An 18,226-nucleotide genomic window follows, 5' to 3' on the forward strand; every position below is an offset into this window, starting at 1 on the left:
AGGGTCCAGAGACATGGGGCTCCCAAGGTCCAGAGACACAGGGTTCCCAGGATCCAGAGACAGAGACATGGGGCTCCCAGGGTCCAGAGACATGGGGCTCCCAGAGACATGGGGATCCCAGGGTCCAGAGACACAGGGCTCCCAGGGAGTCAGACCCGCCACTCAGCATGTTCTCCCCCTCAGCTCTCCCCCTGCAGAACTGCACAGCCAGGCACCTGCCCTCAGCTCAAGCCCAGCATGCTCCAAGGTGGGAAAAGGGACTTGGGTGTCTGCCTGGACCTGATCATGTTCATGCTTCTGCCTGTTTCCTTCCTCTTAGTTTCCCAGTAAAGATTTCTTGGAGAAACTCCCATCTTTACACAAGATAAAGGGCAGGGCCTGCAAGGATGCCAGGAACTCACCTATCAGGAGGCACAGACTGCATCCTACCCAGGCTTCGTTTCAGGGAACCAGAGCCCAACCACACTTCCCTGCCGAGAACTGCCCTCCCAGGGCTCCTCTGTTTCCCCAGATCCCCCTCACTCTAGTTCTGACTTGGCCACCTCTAAGCCTTCTGTCTTCACCACTGGCTCTGAGACCGCCCCCCCGGGCCTCTTCACACCTAGCTGTGCCCCCTGAGCCCCTGCTCAGGTGAGCTCTGTCCTTCTGAGTAACTGGAACTCATCATCTGTAAACATCCCTTGTTGGTCTGTAAAATCATGCAACTTTAAGCTGCTTTTATATCTGTTTCCTCCCTTCCTTGCTGGCAGCCACTTCCCACTGCAGTCCCCAAGTCTGGCCCTTAGCTGGCACCTGCCTTCTGTTACAGCCTCTAACAGCCTTGGGCTGGGAAAGCCTGAATGCACCATTTGTTAAAATCCTGTGATTGCAGCCAAAAGGTCAACTTGAATGTAGGAGTTATGTGTTGTTGTTTGATCACTAAGTTGCGTCCACCCTTTTGCGACTCATGGACTATAATCCGCCAGGGCTCCTCTGTCCATGAGAGTCCCCAAGCAAGAATTATGGAGAGGGTTGCCATATCCTCCTCCAGGGGATCTTCCCAACTCAGGGATCGAACCCACGTCTCCCGCATTGGCAGGCAGATTCCTTACCACTGAGCCACCAGGGAAGCATAAGGATTATGTGACATCACAGTGTCTGTAGGAGATTGCTTAGTGAAGGGGTAGTCAGATGGCTGACCCCAGAGAAGGGAGATGTCATGACGTGTCCTCTCTGGTAGTCAAAAGACTCTGGGGTAGGAGAGAGTGGGGCGAGAATACAGGGGCATTTATTATTCTCCCTAAGCAGCATCCCCCTCCAATTCATGACTCAACCACTCAGTAGTTGATTGGCAAGTGACTTAATCTGTGTGTGCTCCAACTGCAAAATGGGAATGACAACACTGCCTACCTTATAGGCAGCGTCAAGTATACAGTTATGTCTCCAGAGTTGCCACCTACAAGAACAATGCCTCGTGCATGGTAAGCACAGTGTGAAAACCTGTGGTTCTCATCTTTTCTGGCTTTTGTATTCCCTGATGGAAGAACCACTCTGCTTTTTAAACTACTTCTCTTAAGTCCATGCCACAATTACGACTGCTAACTGGTTCTACCCTGTGGGCCTACGTCTTACCTTCTGTCCCAAACAACAAATCCGCCTCTCTCACCCCTTCCTCTGACCTAGATGTCCTCTCCTTTCTTGGGTCTTACTTGCGTCGAGGTCTATAAGGCTAAGACAGGCTACTGTCGAGGGAGCCACAGAATCCCAGGGCATGAGTCCCCAGGATGCCACCTGGAAACTCCTGTGACGGCTCCAGCACCTGGGTTTCATTACTGGGGAAATGCAAGCCCAAGAGGGGAAGCCCCTTGACCCAGGTCATGTCCTGACGGCAGAGCTAACCTATTGAAGAAAAAGTGCTCCATGTCACTTCCACTGCACTGTCCCTCCCTCCTCTGGAAACGTGCCCTCTGCACCATCTGCTGGCTGCCACAGAGCCAGAAGCTCCACGCGGGCAGGATGGTGACCATACATCTCTCTATCCCGGAACTGAGCACAGAAACTGCCCACACTCTGAATGGATGTGTGTGCGTGAGTGCAAGCATGCCCATTTGTGTGTGTGTGTCTATGTGTGCTCATGCGCATTTCATTCAGACCAGAGATGAGCAGGGGCGGGAAGTCAGGAAGCAAGGGAGGCACACTTCGCTTTTACAGCCTTGCTGTGAATAGAGGCTCAAGAAAACCTCTTGGAGAGAAGGTGAGTATGGCTGCTCCCAAGTGGACAAAAGGGGTCCTACTGGCAGTGCGGGGATCTGGGAGGAGACTGGGAAACTGGAGCCCTCCCTCCCAGACTCCAGACTCTGACCCTTCACTGGGAGGTGTAATTGTCACCTGGCTCACCTTTCTCACGAGCCCTCCCCATCTCGGCTCACAACTACTCTGCTCTTGCAGTCACTCCGGCCAGAAATCCAAGCGCCATCCTAACCCTCTTTCTCTCACACCCCCTTGAATTCCTTCCGAACAGCAACCAGCTCCTTCAAGGCACCTCGAGTGACTGCTATCCCCCTGGACTAAGCGGTCCAGGCACTTGACCTCTGCTTGCGGCCCCACAGTCTATCAATACAGCAGCCAGCGGTCCTACTGAAATGCAAGTCACCCACAGCCCTGTGCCCCTCAGAGCTCTCCAGTGGCTCCCTTAGCCCTCCATTTCAGCGGAGAGGCCAAAGTCCACACAGTGGACTGGGTTCCTACACGAGGTGGCCCTCCTCACCTCTGGGATCTCCTTTTCTACTCCCCCGGCCCCCAACCTGCCATAGCTCTCCATCATCTCTGCCTACTGCTGGTCCTTGCACACACCACCTTGCTCTCACCTTGGAACCTGTACACCATACTCCTCTAGACCCTGGCATGGCTCCCTGTCTTCCCTTCTTCAGATCTCTGCTCAAATGTCACTTTCTCAGCAAGGCCTACCCTGACTACCTGATTTAACTGTAACCAACAATTTCAACACCCTATACAAGTTACTCTTTGATTGTATGTCCTTGTTTGATGTCTGTCTGCCTTGCTAAGGACAAGCATTCTGATCAGTATCACTCATGCTGAGCTCCTAACAGTAGCTGACCCACAGAACTGTGGAAGCGGCAGAGGGCTGGCAGCCTGGCCCTGGCCCAGGAACAAGCTGGGATGGCAGGAGGGCACCGCAGTGGGGGAAGCCAGGCTGAGGGTCAACTCTTGATGACCAGGCACATCTCCCACCTTCCCCCAGCCCCAACTCCACCCCAGGAAGCTGCTTCATCCAGGGCAGTATGTGGCCTGGAGGAGGAGTGGCCCAATGGTGCCTCCAGCTTTAAGGCAGGACTCAGAGAGCTGGGAAAAGTGACACCTGTCCACTCATCATGGGCTCTGGGAAGTGGGCAGGGTAAGGGGCCCCAGTCCCATACATACAGTCACCCTCCTCAGCCTCTGTCCCCTCGTTTTTTGTTTTTTGTTGTTTTTTTTTTGTAAAGTTCTCTTTGAAAAGTCCTGTTCCCTCCTCTCCAGACTGAGCTGTGGTTAACTGGAGGGGTGAGGCGGTCAAGTGTTGACAGGCCCCCAGAGCTGGAGAGTGGAGAGCCAGGGAGTCTGACAGAAGGCCCCAGCACATGTCTATAGCTCCCCACCACAAAGCCTATGCCACCCAAACTCTCCTAGCCCTGAGCTTGTCATCGGCTCACCCCAGGATTTCTGGCAAACAAGATTGCCAGTGTAGACCTTCTCAAAGCAGTTCCATCCCTCCTGCCCCGTCTTGGCTCTACAGCAGGGGGATGGCCATACCCATTTCTGCCGGGGATGACCACAGCTCTGCGCCTGCCCCCTGGGAGCAGGTCGAGCCGGGCGCAGCGGGTCCAAGGCACAACGAGGGTCCAGGCAACAAAGGCCAGAGGAGGCGGCGGGTCCGTCCGGTATCAACCTCCCCAACCTCCCCAACCTCCCCCGTCCCCGCGCCCCGGCCGATCCCGGTTACCTGTGCGAGTCCTGGTCTCCCCCGGGGGACGCTCCCGCCGGCGCTCAGTACGGGCGATTGGCGTCTTTGGGCCGCTTCAGCTGCACCTTGAGCCTCTTCATGCCGATCTGGAAGCCGTTCATGGCCTGGATGGCGGTCTGCGCGCTGGCCGGGTTGTCGAAGCTCACGAAGCCTAGCGAGACATGAGGGACGAGGGCCTGGGTTTCCACGGGGCCGCCCCGGCCGGGAGGGGGCGGGAGCCGGGGGGCGGGGCGGGGCGGAGTCCCCGCCCACTCCCGCCGAGCCTCCGGGCGGGGCGGGACTCGAGGCTCCGCCCCTCGGGGCCACGCCCCCTGCTCGGGCTCGCACCCCTCCCCCACAGCCCTCGAGCGCGCGGCCTCCTCCGGGGCCGCGCTGAGGAGGCTCCCGGCTACCGACCCGCGCGGGCCCGGGCGGGCCGCCCCCGCTCCGCCTCGGCTCTCGGCGGCGCCGCTGTCCCGGGCGCCCTCTCCCCCACCCCGGCCGGCCCCTGCACCTCAGCCCCCGCCTGCGGTGGGAGAGGGCGGACACACCTGCGGGCGGAGGAGTTTATTGGACACTGTCCTCCCTGACAGGAGGGGGCCTGGCAGCGGGAGGGCACGGGGGGCCGGCCTGGGGAGAGAGAGGAGTGCGAGGGCAGGGAGGGGAGGCGCCCCGGAGCGAACGTCGCCGCCGCCGATCCCGGCCGCCCCCTGGCGAGCGCCGCCGGCCGCGGGCCGGGGCCGGGGCCGAGGCGGGGTCCCCGCCGCCCGTCCGCCCGCTCCGTCCAGGCCGAGCCCCCCTCCCCCGCCAGCCAGGCTCCGGGTGGCCACCCGGGTCAGTCCACACTGGCTCGCGTGAAACGCCACCTCGCTCCCAGAGGCCGTCCGCACCACCCTTTTATGTTAGCACGACTCCATCCTGGGAGCAGTGGCTCTTGCCCTGGACTAAGCACGCGCCCGCTGACGCGTCCCCTGTGAACCTCTCATAGCACTGACAATGGCGTAACAGTAATAGTACAAATTGACACTATTAGCGAAAGTTCGCTGAGAGTCTTCTCCGCGTACTACAGGCTGCAGAAGTGCTTGTCACACGTTCATTCCTCCCAACATCCCAGGACAAGGATATAGAACCATCCATGGCTCCCAGTCACCTGAAGCAAGCAGTTCCCAGGTGGGACTGGATTAGGTTCCCAAAGTTGACACCTTTTGGAACTTAGAATGCATCTCCTATTTATAGACTACACTACATCAGCATTTCCCCAAACGGCTCAAACGGTGCTCCTTGAGAAAGGACCTTCTGTGGTCAAGTGGGTTTGCAGCCAGGTCACTCTGGAACAGTTCCTGGCACATTAACAAACAAAAACATCCCCCTCCCACCCCAGCTTCTCTCTTCTTTATGGCTTTTTTTTTAAACCTCATATTTCCTGTAATTTATTTGACTTTGGAGGCCGTTTCTCTGGGAAAATGGACTTAGATCCTGCAAATATGAAACTACACTTGGCAAAGTTTCCTGGCCATGCTGCAAATGTGCCTCATTTGGGGCGTTTGTCCCCAAATGGCCATTAGATATATAAGGGATAGATGTACAGACCCCAAGGAGATAGAAAGCTGTTTCTTGGTTAACTATCTGTGGTCCCGTGGTCCTGCCTGAGACCCCTCCCTCACTCTCCCCATGTGGTGACACTTTCTCCCCTTTACCTCCACCCGGACACTACTTCTTCTGGCCTCTTTTCTCTTTCTCCCTTCTGCATTTCTGCACATTTTCTCTTGCAACCATGCATCATCAAAGACGGGGGAGGGATGTGTGCAGGTACATGTGAGTGTACTCAAAGAGGGCTAGCATGTGAACTCAGATGAGACTGGTCACAGCTGGGCCCAAGGCAACATATCCAACATCTATCTGTATACATCTGTACACCTAAATCGGAGAAGGCAATGGCACCCCACTCCAGTCAGTACTCTTGCCTGGAAAATCCCATGGACAGAGGAGCCTGGTGGGCTGCAGTCCATGGGGTCGCGAAGAGTCGGACACGACTGAGCGACTTCACTTTCACTTTTCACTTTCATGCATTGGAGAAGGCAATGGCAACCCACTCCAGTATTCTTGCCTGGAGAATCCCAGGGACGGGGGAGCCTGGTGGGCTGCCGTCTATGGGGTCGCACAGAGTCGGACACGACTGAAGCGACTTAGCATAAACCTAAATACACAGGAAGGATTTGGGATTATCCATAGTTGGAAATCAATGTGAGTAATTTTTCCACCTCCCCCTCTCATGCCCTCCTGGCCCATCCCTTCCCCACAAAACTACAGTCAAGCTGTCAGCAGAGCAGTTTTCAAATGTGTGAATGGTGCATCTGTTACATCGCTCTCTTTTTAGGCAAGCTAAAAGCCTCCCTTCCTACCAGGACAAGATAGCCTAACTGTTGGTGACAGCTCCTCCTCCCCCCCACCAAAAAAAAAAAAAAAAAACACGTATGAGCAAAGTGGGAATGAGACGAGACAAAGATAAAAAGTGCTGGAGATGCTGTGTAGGGCAAAGGTGTAAAAGAAGGGAGAGAAGTTCTGGGAGGAGGCAAGAAGCCCAGCCTCAGGTTGAGTACTGGAAGCCTGGGGGTTGAGAAGGGTTCCAGGCTCAAGGAACTTTTCTTCCTGAACTTTCTTAACTGGCAAGCAGTCAGGGCAGGGAGCATCTCCCCGCTGGGCCCCTCAGCAAGGCTCTGGGCGCCATCTCCCATGTACCTGGTTTCCAGGGCTGTATCCCTTCTCCCAGAGCTCCCTGCCCCATTCCTTCGGCTCCTGAGAAGGCTCCTGCCTCCCAGACCGTGAAGGCTGTGCAGGGCCCTCCACGGCCCTCCAGCCCCTCCTACAACACAAAAACCATTTGTGCTGCTCACGAAGGCCTCCAAAAGACTCTGTTAGTGGTTATAAAGAGCAAGGGAAGACTCTGAGGAGTTCATTTTCACAGAGGACTACATGTGGAGCAACATAGCCCTTTGTGGGGAATAATAGGGGCCCTAGCACCTCCTGAAGGTACACTCTGGCTAGGTCCCTCACACGGAATGTCCGTGTAACCTTCACAGCAACACTGAGAGCTGACCGCCAAAATCCCCGTCCCACCAATGCAGACACTGAGATCCAGAGAGTAAGCTTGCCCATGAGTGCGTGCTGGGGAGATGCACAGGTTGGGCTGCCAAAGCTAGGGAGGGAACCCAAGAGACTGGAGGAGGAGCCACTGGGCCGGCCAGCTGGGCGGGATCCTGGCCTTTCTCAAGGCTGGTGGATGTTCAGTGCTAGATGTTTGTTCAGGAAGAGAGAAAGAACCAGAGCAGAGGTGTACGGGGGAGGACTTCCAGAAAAAGTAGGGCAAAAGTCTTTGCTGGAGAACTTGAATGAGCTAATGGCAAGGATAATCTGGGGTTGACTGGAGGGAGTGGCACAGCATAGATACCAGAGGGAAAGGCTGGGCCTGCTCCAGCCTGGATACCCAGCACAGTCTGGGCTCTGCAGTTTTCTTCTGACTTATGGGACATCTGAGGCTTACTTAGAGACCAAACGCAGCTGATCTCCAGTCTGCTGTTTTTACACATGTAACTGTAATTCATCAGAAGAAACACCAAACAGTTGAGGGGTGCACCCCAATCTTTTCCTTTGGCCTTGTTCTCCCATCCCCCAGAGAAATGAGCTGCTGGGCAACTCAATGCCTCTGAAGTACCACAGATTTTAAGTTGGCAGCTGCCAGAGGGGAAGGAACACTGCAAAGATCTTGACTGCCTTGGGGAACATCATTTCCACGCCGAAGCCCTTCATGGACCTGGAGAGCTGGTCTCCAAAATGGAATCTCCTTAACACGTGCTTTCCAGCACTTCTGCACTTTTGTACCTTTCCCCCTCCCCCATCCCCAAGAGGGGACCCAGGTTCTGGCCTCACAGCCCCTGAATCTGGGGGTCAACCTGGAGGTGCTGGGCTGCCTCAGCTCTGGTTCCATGTGTCTGGTCTGGGGACCAGACTCCTCAATTCTGGGGGACTCAGAAGTAGATCAGACATGAGAAAGCAGCTCTCATGGAGGCAGAAGAGGTGGGAAAAGGGCCGAAGAGGAGTGGAAAGGAGAGGTGTGGGGATGACGTGGGTTTCCAGGAGGTCTGAAGAAGCAAACTGAAACTCAGGAAGCCCAGCTGAACTGGAATTTCAGATAAGCAATAAATACTTTTTTAGTATGTCTCCAATATTGCATGGGACACATTGTACCTAATATTTGGAATATGTGTGTGTGTTAGTCACTCAGTCGTGTCCAACTCTGTGACCCCATGGACGGTAGCCCACTAGGTTCCTCTGTCCATGGAATTCTCCAGGCAAGAATATTAGAGTGGGTTACCATTCCCCTCTCCAGGGGCTCTTCCCAACCCAGGGGTTGAACCTGGGTCTGCCACCTTGCAGGCAGATTCTTCACCTTCTGAGTCACCAGGGAAGACCCATTTGGGACATACGTATACTAAAAATGTATCTGTTGTTTATCCGAAATGCCAATTTAACTGGGAATCTTGTGTTTTATCTGACGTCCATACTCCTAGATCCTCCGAAGTCCTTCGTCTCCCATCTAACACTCTGTCCAGAAGAATTTCCTGAAGGCATCTTCATCCCATTACTCCCCCACCTTCCCCTGGCTACAGTGCCATAGGAAGCATCTTCACCTGAATGACTGAACCCCTCCCCAGCACAGACTTGCCCTCATAGCTGGTCTCCCCTGAACCTTCCTTTCTCCCCTACGCCTCCAGCTTCCTCATTCACTAGTCTTTGACTCTCCTCATCCCAGCCCCCATACACTCATCCATTCTATTTCCCCATGCTTGGAATTCCCTCCCCTTCTGTCTGCTTGCATCCACCTGCCTTTCTCATTCCTCCACTAGTTGGTGCCTTGCAGATCTCACTGCCATTGAATAGATATGATTTTCATCTAAGCTCAGACCTGAGGCTTCCTGAGGGCAGGGACCAGTTTCCTCTTCCTGATTCCTTGACAGTTTCGCTCTGGTGGCCTGAGGGGTGGGGGTTCGGGGAGAAAGGTGCATTGGATGGCAAGAGGGGAGCAAAGAGCAGGGTAGACAGAGAAGGGGGCAGGCGCAGGACAGAAAGATGGACAGAGGAGGCCAAGGGGCCAGCGGGGTAGGGACTTCAGTTGGGTGAACCCCTTACCCCAAGGATCATGCTCAGCTTTGACCCCCAGGGCCACTGTAGCCTTGAGAGGAGAGGGGTGCTGGGAGAATGGCTGTTGTGAGGCTCTGCTCCATGCCCCTCCTCCTCCTGCCCAAGATGGGTCCCTTCCCTTCTCTGTTGGTGGGAATTGAGCTTTGGGGCTGGGAGGGGAAGCTCTCTCGTGGACTAGGGGTGGTGGCTAGGAGACTGGATGGGAGTGGGCAGGGAAAGCCAAGAAACCAAAGAACGGAAGAGAGAAGAGGGTGAGAGATGGAGGCTGGAGGCTGGGCCCAGGAGCACTTGGGAGTGGGTGGGGCAGCGGCGATGTGAAGGAGCAGGTTAAAAGCAGTTGGACACCGGTAAATTGGTGCGAGCACCACCCTGTCCTAGGTGAAGTTGGTTTGTTATCTTTACCCACCAAAGCATTTACTTTGGTTAGTCGCCCGATCCACAAACACTTTCGAGGAGATGACATTACCGAAAGGGAGGAACATCTGCATCAGCTCAGCGTCCCCAAACTCCTGGGGCAGATGGTAGATGAACAGGTTACAGCCCTCGGGCCCTGCGGTGGGGGGGGGGGTCAGGGGAGGAGGGATGGCGGGGTGGGGGAAGAGAGAGACAGAGGAGAGGTGAGCGAGTTAGGCAGCGGCAGCAGGGAGGGTTAGGGGCGAGGTTAGGAGAGGGGTCTCATCCAAGGTCCAAAAGTGGCCACGAAAGAGTGGGGAGCTGCTGAGCCCCGGGTCTGAGCTCTGGTCTCCACTCTGCCCTCGAGCAAGTCTCTGAAACTCTCTGTGCCTCAATGGTCTTTTTTGCATCACAGGGCGCCTGGCAACTCTAGGGCTCAAGGGGTAGAGGCAACCAGTGAATGGGGTGAACATGCCTGATTAGTCTTGGAGGAGAGATACTGAGGAGAGGCAGTGGGTAGGGAGACCTGCCCAGCCCCACCCCACCCCCGCCACCCCCAGCCAGGGGAGGATGGAGGGAAGTGCTGGGGCAGCCCTATCTCTGCAAGCCTCACTCCCCATTTTCCCCCAGCCAAAGGCAGGACTCTGGGGCCTGGAATCCCCATCCTCTGTCCTGGCCTGCAGCCACTCTTTCCCATTTGATCCCCAAAGGCCTTACTCTCCGCTGCCCGGAACCTTAAAGTCCATCCTAATCTTGAAGGTGGAAACCAAGATTTATCCCACCTGCTCCAGCAAGCCAGGTAAGCAGAAAGGGCTTCATACAAAGGCTTCATGATGGGATTCCCATAAGCCAGGGTACCGCCAGCTTCATCATATAAAACACTTCCCATTTCAACAATAAGAGCCCTGCCACTTCTGAAGTGCTAAGTGCATGCCAGGATGCTCTGCACACTTTATGTATATGTTAATTCACTTAATCCTTGCAGCTGCCTTGAGGCTACTGTCATCCCCACTTTACAGTTACAAAAGCTGAGGCCAGAGAGGTTAAGTCACCTACCAAGTCGCAGAGCTAGTAGTGATGGAGCCAGGATATGAACCCAGACCCAGGCTGTCTGTCTCCATGGTCTGTGTCCTCCTCTCTCCACTTCCTTATCATAAATCTCAGTGATAAGGAGAAATATCCAAATAGCTAAAGATTTACATGTTTCTTTTAAAATAAATTTATTTTTTATAAAAATTAAAACATATTGGCAGTTTCTTTCAAAATTAATACGAATTTGACGGGGGAGTATGTAATTTCCTCGTTTCTGTCTCACCACAGCAAAAATTTGAAGCGACAGACGGAGGAGTGTTACAGCTCGGTTACAGCTCAGTTTACATGTTTCTTTTTAAATGACCAAAAGGTTGAATTTTAGCTCTTTGAATGAGAAATCTCTCCAAGCTACTTCCTCTTTTTCTTGCATCTAAAATAGTGTGCCACATAAAACTTGACCTTTTAAACTGTGTGTGTGTGTGTTCAGTTGCTAAGTCATGTCTGACTCTTTGTGACTCCATAGACTGTAGCCCACCAGGCTTCTCTGTCCATGGAATTCTCCAGGCAAGAATACTGGAGTGGGTTGCCATTTCTTACTCCAGGGTATCTTCCTGACCCAGGGATGGAACCCATATCTGCTGCATTACAGGTTGATTCTTTACCATTGAGCCACCTGGGAAGCTTAACTACTTCTGACATACTTCTGACTTCTATTTTTACATCTTCCATCTATTTTTGTGCCCTTGAGGGTCACAGCTGATAGCTAAGAGTCCTCTGACCACCAAAGCCTCCCTCTGAACCAATGACCTCCTCGGCCCTGGGCCCTGCCCCAAACCATCTGCCCATCCCCATTTTCTGGCCTCCCCTCCCTGAACGGCGCTTTCAGAACAGGCGCAAGCGAGCTCCCTCACCCACTGCCAGGGGTCCCAGTGCAGAATTCCCAAGCCCTGGTGGCCCTTCCTCCCCTCCACACCCACCTCCCGTCCCCTCCAACCATGGCATGTTTTCACTGGTTCATACTCTATGGATGTGTCCCTTGATGGTCCCCAGCTAGACGTGAGTCCCGACAGCCCTGGGGCTCCCACAGCCCATATTCTGGGCAATACTGAGGCTCTTTCTCCAGTAGGTCTGGCAAGATTTCTCTCCAGCCAGAAGGGGGCGCTTTCTAGAGGGCAGGAGCATTTGCCTTCCCCATACTCCTACTCTGCTCTCCCTGCATGCTGATACCCACTTTGAACTTGGGGGCCTCCCTACAAGCTCAAGTCCTGCAAGCTGCTTGGTATGGATGTTATTTCTGTTCTCCTTAAAAGAGACGAGGAGCCTCAAGGGCAGAGCCTCTGCAATTAGTCCCCTCAGCGTGGTGTGTGGCTGAGCCCCATAGGGCCGGCTCTCCCAGTCCCAGGCTAGCCCCCTGCCCCCTCATCCCCAAGAGTGGGCCTACACATTGTCATTCTCGGGCTACCCTGGAGCCCTCAGTGCATTCCCTAATTCCCAGATCATCGAGCCTCCAGATAGCACAACGGCAGGGCTTTGGATATCAATCTGGTCCAACCTAGCCTTCGGAGAAAAGAGAAATGGAGCTCCAGAGACAGAAAGTGATGGCCCTGGAGCCCACCACATCCCTTGGCACAACAACCCAGGCGGTCTGTGGGCAGACAGCCTCAGGGGCTTCAGGCATCTGTTTCCAGGGTCAACTCAAAGACAAGGGAGCTGGAAGGTGGTTCCTGCCCAGCAGCCAGCGTGTCCTGGTATTTCAATGGCATTTACACAAGTGGTGGTGACCACGTGGAAAGAGGCTAACCACTGGCATCCCTGGAGGAGCACAGCCTTCCAGTTCATACCTCATGCAATACCGGACATGGCTTTGCTCTGGCTCCATCCCACTCCGTTTCCAGGCTCACCTCATACTTGGCAACACCCATGCCTTGCCTTTGCTCCTGCTGTTCTCCCTGCCTTGGATGCCCATCTCCCCATCTCCAAATCTCCATCCTTCAGGACCCCAGAGAATTCCCCAAAGACCCCACTCCCAGCACTGTGAGCTCACACCTGTATGCAGTGCACTTCTCTAAAGATCTGGGTTTGCATCTCACCCCTCCCCCTGCCCTGCTCCCCCAGGGTACCAAAGTCAGGGAGGATGGGGACAGCAGTGGGAGGGCCCCCTGCCCGAGGGGAGGCCGGAGTGGGGACTGGCCACACAGGGTGTGCTCTAGGGAGCAGGGCATGGGGATGGGAGGGCCTGAAGCTGCTCTGAGATGGACAGAAGGTATGTGGAATCAGAGCTTGATGCATGGGCTGGTACAAAGTGTGAGGTAGCGGGTAGGACAGGGAGCAGATGAAGGGAATGGGTTTAGGCCAGTGGTAGGGGCTGTCACGTGTGTTGGGGCAAACAGCACTGATCTGCAGCTGTGTGTGTGTGTGTGTGTGTGTGTGTGTGTGTGTAGAGACCTCTGAGCCACAGGCCAGAGCGATGCGGGGCACTGACTACAGGTGAGGGTGGGTCAGCCTGAAGTCACAGTGGTGACAAAAGCAGGAAGGGCCCTTGGGCACAGTTCTGGGCCTGGGATGGCAAAGTTGCACCCCACCACTTGTGGCTCTGACCCGACTGATGTGGTGCTGGAAGGCATGGACTGGAGGGAGCAGGGCAGGGCAGGGTCCAGGGCCACAGCCCAGGGAGGGGACCCGCTGGCAGAGGCAGGCTGATGCCCTATCCCCCACCCCCACGTCACCGATGGGCCCAGCAGCAGCGCGTGGCTGCAGGAGTGAGCAGGGGGCCTCACTGTGCATCCCGCTGGGTTCCTGCATCTTCACGGGCCCTGGGAAGGTGGTGACACAAGTCTCGGGAGCTGCCCCATGCACATGAACTGAGATAACACCTCACATATGACTTTGGAGGGGGTGACCAACTGGTGAGGGAAGGGCGGCATGCCCAGTGAGAAATCAGCAGGTGACTGCTGGGGTCTGGAGACAGTCTTGAGCTAGGTGATCCTCACACCTCGCTAGGGAATGATTACCACTGTCCTCATTCTACAGGTGAGGACGCCAAAGCTGAGAGAAGAGAGGCCAAGCTAGGACTCAAACCTAGAAGGATTTGCTTCCAAGACCAGGCTCTCAGCCATCCAGGCTCTGGGGCTTGTTCGGGACCACAGGCTTTGGACTAACAGACCCTGAGGTCCTTTCCAGGACTAGCTCACCTCCCATAGCTCTGGGACCATCTGCTGCCAGGACTACGAGCCAGCGGTCTGGAAGCCACTGGTCCTTTCTGGCCACACGGGCTACTGGAGCAGGGGTGGTGGCCTCAGTGGCAGAGTGACCCTTTTCATAGTGTGGGAGACAAGATCTCATCACACAGGGCTCTGTGAGCATCCCAAGCTTGGACTTGTTATCCAGTCCCCATTGGGCTCCAGACTCTGGAATGGGATGACGCTGAGGGTCTCTAGGAGGTTCCAGCATCTAAGGTCCATTGGCTTGCCGCCCTGTTCACAGCAGGGCCTCAGAGGCAGCTTTCTGGGATCCCCTTATTTTGCTAGGCCTACACCAGAGCACCTCAACCCCTCACCCGCCCTTGGATCCTGCCCTGGGAGCTCCAGGTGGGCTCTCTGCTCACCGAGAGGGCACAGCTTCTGTCCTAGATGAACTGGTCTCCCCGCTCCTGCTCACCACCCCAGCCATGAGCATCCCTATGATTCTCTTTCCTCTCCACTGGACAAAAGCTGCCCATTGTGGGAAGGGAGACTCCTTTACCCTGCCTCATCCAGGCCTCCCCCGTCCTGACTTCCCTCCACTGGGGTTTGCAGAGTTGCCTGTGACGTGCACCTCCACGCCGCCTCTCACAGTCCCGCAACCCCCCTCACCCTCGGCACAACGCAGCTGTGGTCACCTTGCCAACAGAACACCACTGCCAAAGGCCTGGGGGAGCAGCCTCTTTGGGGGGAGAAGGGGGAGGGGCGTAGGAGCCCCACTGGCAGACTCACCTTCTCTCTGTTGCTGGGGGATCATTGGAGGTGGCTGAGGAAAGGCCTGGCTTATCTGACCATAGGCAGCAGGGTAAGCGGCTGCTGGAGGACCCAAGGGAAGAGGCAAGAGCGAGAGACGGTGACAGTGACACAAAGAGAAACAGAGTGAGAGGCAGGAAGAAAGAGAGAAGTTTCAGTGGTGAGCAGTCAAAGCAGACCAGTGAAAAAAACGCAGTTTTAACATAAAGCCAGTTTTTAGCAGTAATGAAGGAGAAGCAGCAAAGAGAAGTCTAGAAGTTGCCTGTGTGTTCTGGTGTGTGTGCATGCTGGTGTGTGCCTGGGGGAGGCAGGTTTAATCTGCAACAATGGACAACCCACGTGTGCAGATAATCCACAATAACGGATAATCAAAAACATCAGAATGGGAAGGATGGCCCCACACCACCTGGAACCCACCAGCTTTCCCCTTCCTTGAGCCCAGGCTGCCTTGGGCTCACACAACCTCACCAGTGCTCAGATGGCACCAGTTGGGGAGGTGGGGAGCCACCCTAGGTATGAGCTTGGCCTCTGGGATCCTGCTAGTGGCTGGTTCTCCAGGGGCCAAGGACTTAGTTGAACAAATCTGATGCTTTCTATATTCAAATGGAAAAAGGGTCAGAGGAGGCACAGGACTGGCTAGACCCTCCTCAGCCTGGCCTGGCTCCCAAAGGAGTTCAGGGGGGTCAGCAGGTGAGGAAGAGAGCTTCCCCTGGACTCTAGGTGACAGCCAGCTCACGCGGGCCCCCATGTACCAGGCAGCTCCGTTACCCTCCAGGGAGACACTGCCAGCTCATCTGAACTTGAGGAGGAACGAGGAGGAACTCTGACAGGGTCAGACAGTAGGACCCTGGCTGGCAGAGATGACTGTGGGGTGTGTGTGTGTGTTTGTACGTGTGTGTGTGTTGTCCAGCCCAGAGGTAGGAGAGAAGCGTGGCTGATGGCTGGCCTTGGGCTTCCTACAGTAGCGCATCACCTCCCTATTCAGTGACCCGAGGCCACCTGCCCGCTTCTCCTTTTTTCTGCCTCTGGCGGTCTGTCCTCCTCCCTGTCCTCCTCACTCGGGCCCCACTCCTGTTGCCTGTGTGTGGCTGGGGGTAGGGGGATGGCAGCTGCTTCTCCTCCTTCAAACGGGCATCTGTGCTTGCTGGGCCAGTGGCCCCCCAGCTCCAGTCTCATGTGCTGCTGCTGGGGGAGGCTTGGTGCCCCTAGACAGACCCGCCCTGGCAGCACCACGGGGGCAGGACATCTGGCCTCAGAGATGCTGCTTCACAGCAAGGCTAAAGCTTAGCCCAGCTCACCAGCTCAAATGGAGTTCTGAACCCCCTCATGACTGCCAGGATGAATTAGGGTGAGGCAAGCTCTGCCTGATCACCAAAGGACGCCCGCAGAGAGCAAGGCAGCCTGGTAGGGGAACCACAGCTCCCTGTCAGTCCCTCCCCACTCCCCCAAGCCCCCCAACACTACTAAGCCCAGGCTTGGGTGGGGCGATGGCCAGGCACGGGGAGGTGCACACAGCCGGGGACCTCCGTGGGGACCACCGTGGGGACGCGTGGATACTAACGACCTGCATACTGCTGCACTCCAGCGTAGGCCTGCTGCAGGGGGTCCGCGGCTGTGGGGCTCTGCGCTGCAGGGGAGCCAAAGGACAGAGGTCAGCAATGCCTGCCCAAACCAGCTCCTCCCCCGCCACGCCCGTGGAGATGCTGGCCACTGTGGTCCCTGTCCTGGGGCAGGACATCTGAGGCAGGCTCCCTGCATGGCTGGGGGGGGGCCCTTTTCCCAGTCTGGGGCCCTCAGGAGGGTGATAGGTGCTCCCTCTAGTTAGGGGATGTAGGCTGCCACTGGTTTGGGGGGGGCTCATGCAGAAGGCTGGGGAGGGCGGGGAGGAGACAACAGAGAAGGGCTTGACCATGAGGGGCTGGGTAGGGAGACACCCGAGGGACCTGGCCCTGGAGAAGGGCTGCGTGAGAGCAGGCAACGGGGCCAGAGGCCGTCAGGAGGGTGGTGTCCTCCTCACTTATCCCTAGTCCCCAGCGCAACTGGGGGCAGAAGCTGAAAGAGCATGGAGGCCTCATCCGGCCATTCTCTCTGGACCACCCACGCCTGCTCAAATAGAGAAACCTCCTGCCAAATTCTTTAGGAGTTTCCACGAGGCACAGAGGTCATCTATTCCCGGGCACGCCAGTGGTAGAACCAACCACACAAATGAGATCTGCCCCACGGTGCCCACAGACACCGGGGAACCAGAAGACCAAGGGCCTTATCACACCAGATCTCATGACTGGGTATCCACCACCCAATGCCAGAGGACCAGAGGCTGATACTCTGGCAAGCAACCCGGGGAAGCTGGACCAGGGAACAGGCTCGGTTCACTTCCGTTGCCTTTGTGGTGTCTGCAGACATGGTGGGCAAAAGGCTGGATGGCGCATGGACCAATGGTGAACTCTGCCTTTGGTGATGCAGGTCAGCGATGACTACAGTGGGAGTGGGCTGGCCTTGGGGGCCCAGGGAGGTGGGTAGGGACATATCCAGCCTCATTACCTTTGAGGCTAGCTGGAGAACACAGGGAGACAGAAAGGAAACCAGCCAGGTTTATCTGCCTGGTGGCCCAAGCCAGCCAAGCTAACTGGCCATGCCAGGCTCTGGGGCCAGTAGACCAGGGAGAATTCCCAAACCTCCTGTCTGAGCTCCCTCCCCTGAACCTCTCAGTAAAGTCACACTCGAACAACAGCACTGGGTGTCAGGGGGGCAAGGGAAAGTCCTAGGCCAGAGGTCCTTGGGGGAGGGCACAGCTCAGAGGGGTGAGCTAAAGATGGGTAAAGATGCAGGCTCCTTCCCACCTGGGGTTGTCCAGGACAAAACCTATCCCTCTATTTCCCCAAGGGTGGACACTGGAGTGCCCAGTGGGAAGGTGGTGGTGAGCCACGTGACCGCCTGCTCCCTCTCCACCTGACTCTTGCACCAGTCCTATATCCCCAGAGAGAGAGCTATCTTGCTTGTCCTCATGGTCTACCCAGCTCTGGAACTGGCCTTTATGCCAGTTAGAAAAAAGATATCTCTTCTTTAGGCAAAGTTTGGGCCCTACGCAGAACATAACGTGTATGACTTATATGGCAGGTCCCTCTGCAACGATGCCAGGATCACAGCAAGTGCTCAGCAAATACTGAGACACGGAGGAATGAAAAGTCCTTATCACTTCAAGAGCCATCCCTTCAGGGTGTTAAGTAAAGGCCACACTGTGTGCTTCCGGCATGATCTCGAGGGCAAGAGGGGAGAGTAGAGATGCTACCTGGGGCTAGGTAGTGGAGAAAAGCATTTCCGAGCCTCCTCTCCACTTCTTTGCTTAATGACCTCATTAGTAACTGCCAAAGAATGAACACTTTGAAGGATCTCGCTCATTACAGTAGCTCCAAACTCTGCATTTAAAGATGGTAAATTAATTTTTTTAATGTACTACTTTTTTTTCTTTCCTTCCCTTCATCCCTCCCTCCTGCTCTGGCAGGGGATTGTTTATGGGATGTGCCAGATTGTTACAAATGGGGGAGAGAAACCCTTCCAAATTCCATGAGGGAAATAGTTCACAGATGTTGGTGGGGGTGGGGAAAGAACAGGTTTGTCAAAATCCAGAGAT

At 55.6% G+C, this 18,226-nt stretch overlaps 1 protein-coding gene across 41 annotated transcripts in view; it reads right to left on the reverse strand.

The window, feature by feature from the left end:
- Window positions 1-18,226, reverse strand: part of CELF4 (CUGBP Elav-like family member 4) — a 314,257-nt gene that overhangs the window by 7,018 nt on the left and 289,013 nt on the right. For 5 of the 41 annotated variants that reach the window (XR_005725249.1, XM_040264898.1, XM_040264897.1 and 2 more), the window contains exons 9-12: window positions 16,157-16,222; window positions 14,575-14,658; window positions 9,645-9,728; window positions 3,980-4,151 (exon numbers count right to left, since the gene is read on the reverse strand). Coding sequence is in view for 37 of the 41 variants with exons in the window: in XM_040264898.1 (XP_040120832.1) it covers window positions 4,024-4,151; window positions 9,645-9,728; window positions 14,575-14,658; window positions 16,157-16,222 (362 nt within the window). In the remaining 4 variants the exon portion in view is untranslated. Of the gene's footprint in view, window positions 1-3,979; window positions 4,152-4,530; window positions 4,610-9,584; window positions 9,729-14,574; window positions 14,659-16,156; window positions 16,223-18,226 lie in introns of all 41 variants that reach the window. The other 36 variants (XR_005725248.1, XM_040264891.1, XM_040264889.1 and 33 more) reach the window with 10 other exon arrangements.

Source organism: Oryx dammah, unplaced genomic scaffold (assembly GCF_014754425.2).
Source record: "Oryx dammah isolate SB20612 unplaced genomic scaffold, SCBI_Odam_1.1 HiC_scaffold_22, whole genome shotgun sequence".
NCBI lineage: Eukaryota > Metazoa > Chordata > Mammalia > Artiodactyla > Bovidae > Oryx > Oryx dammah.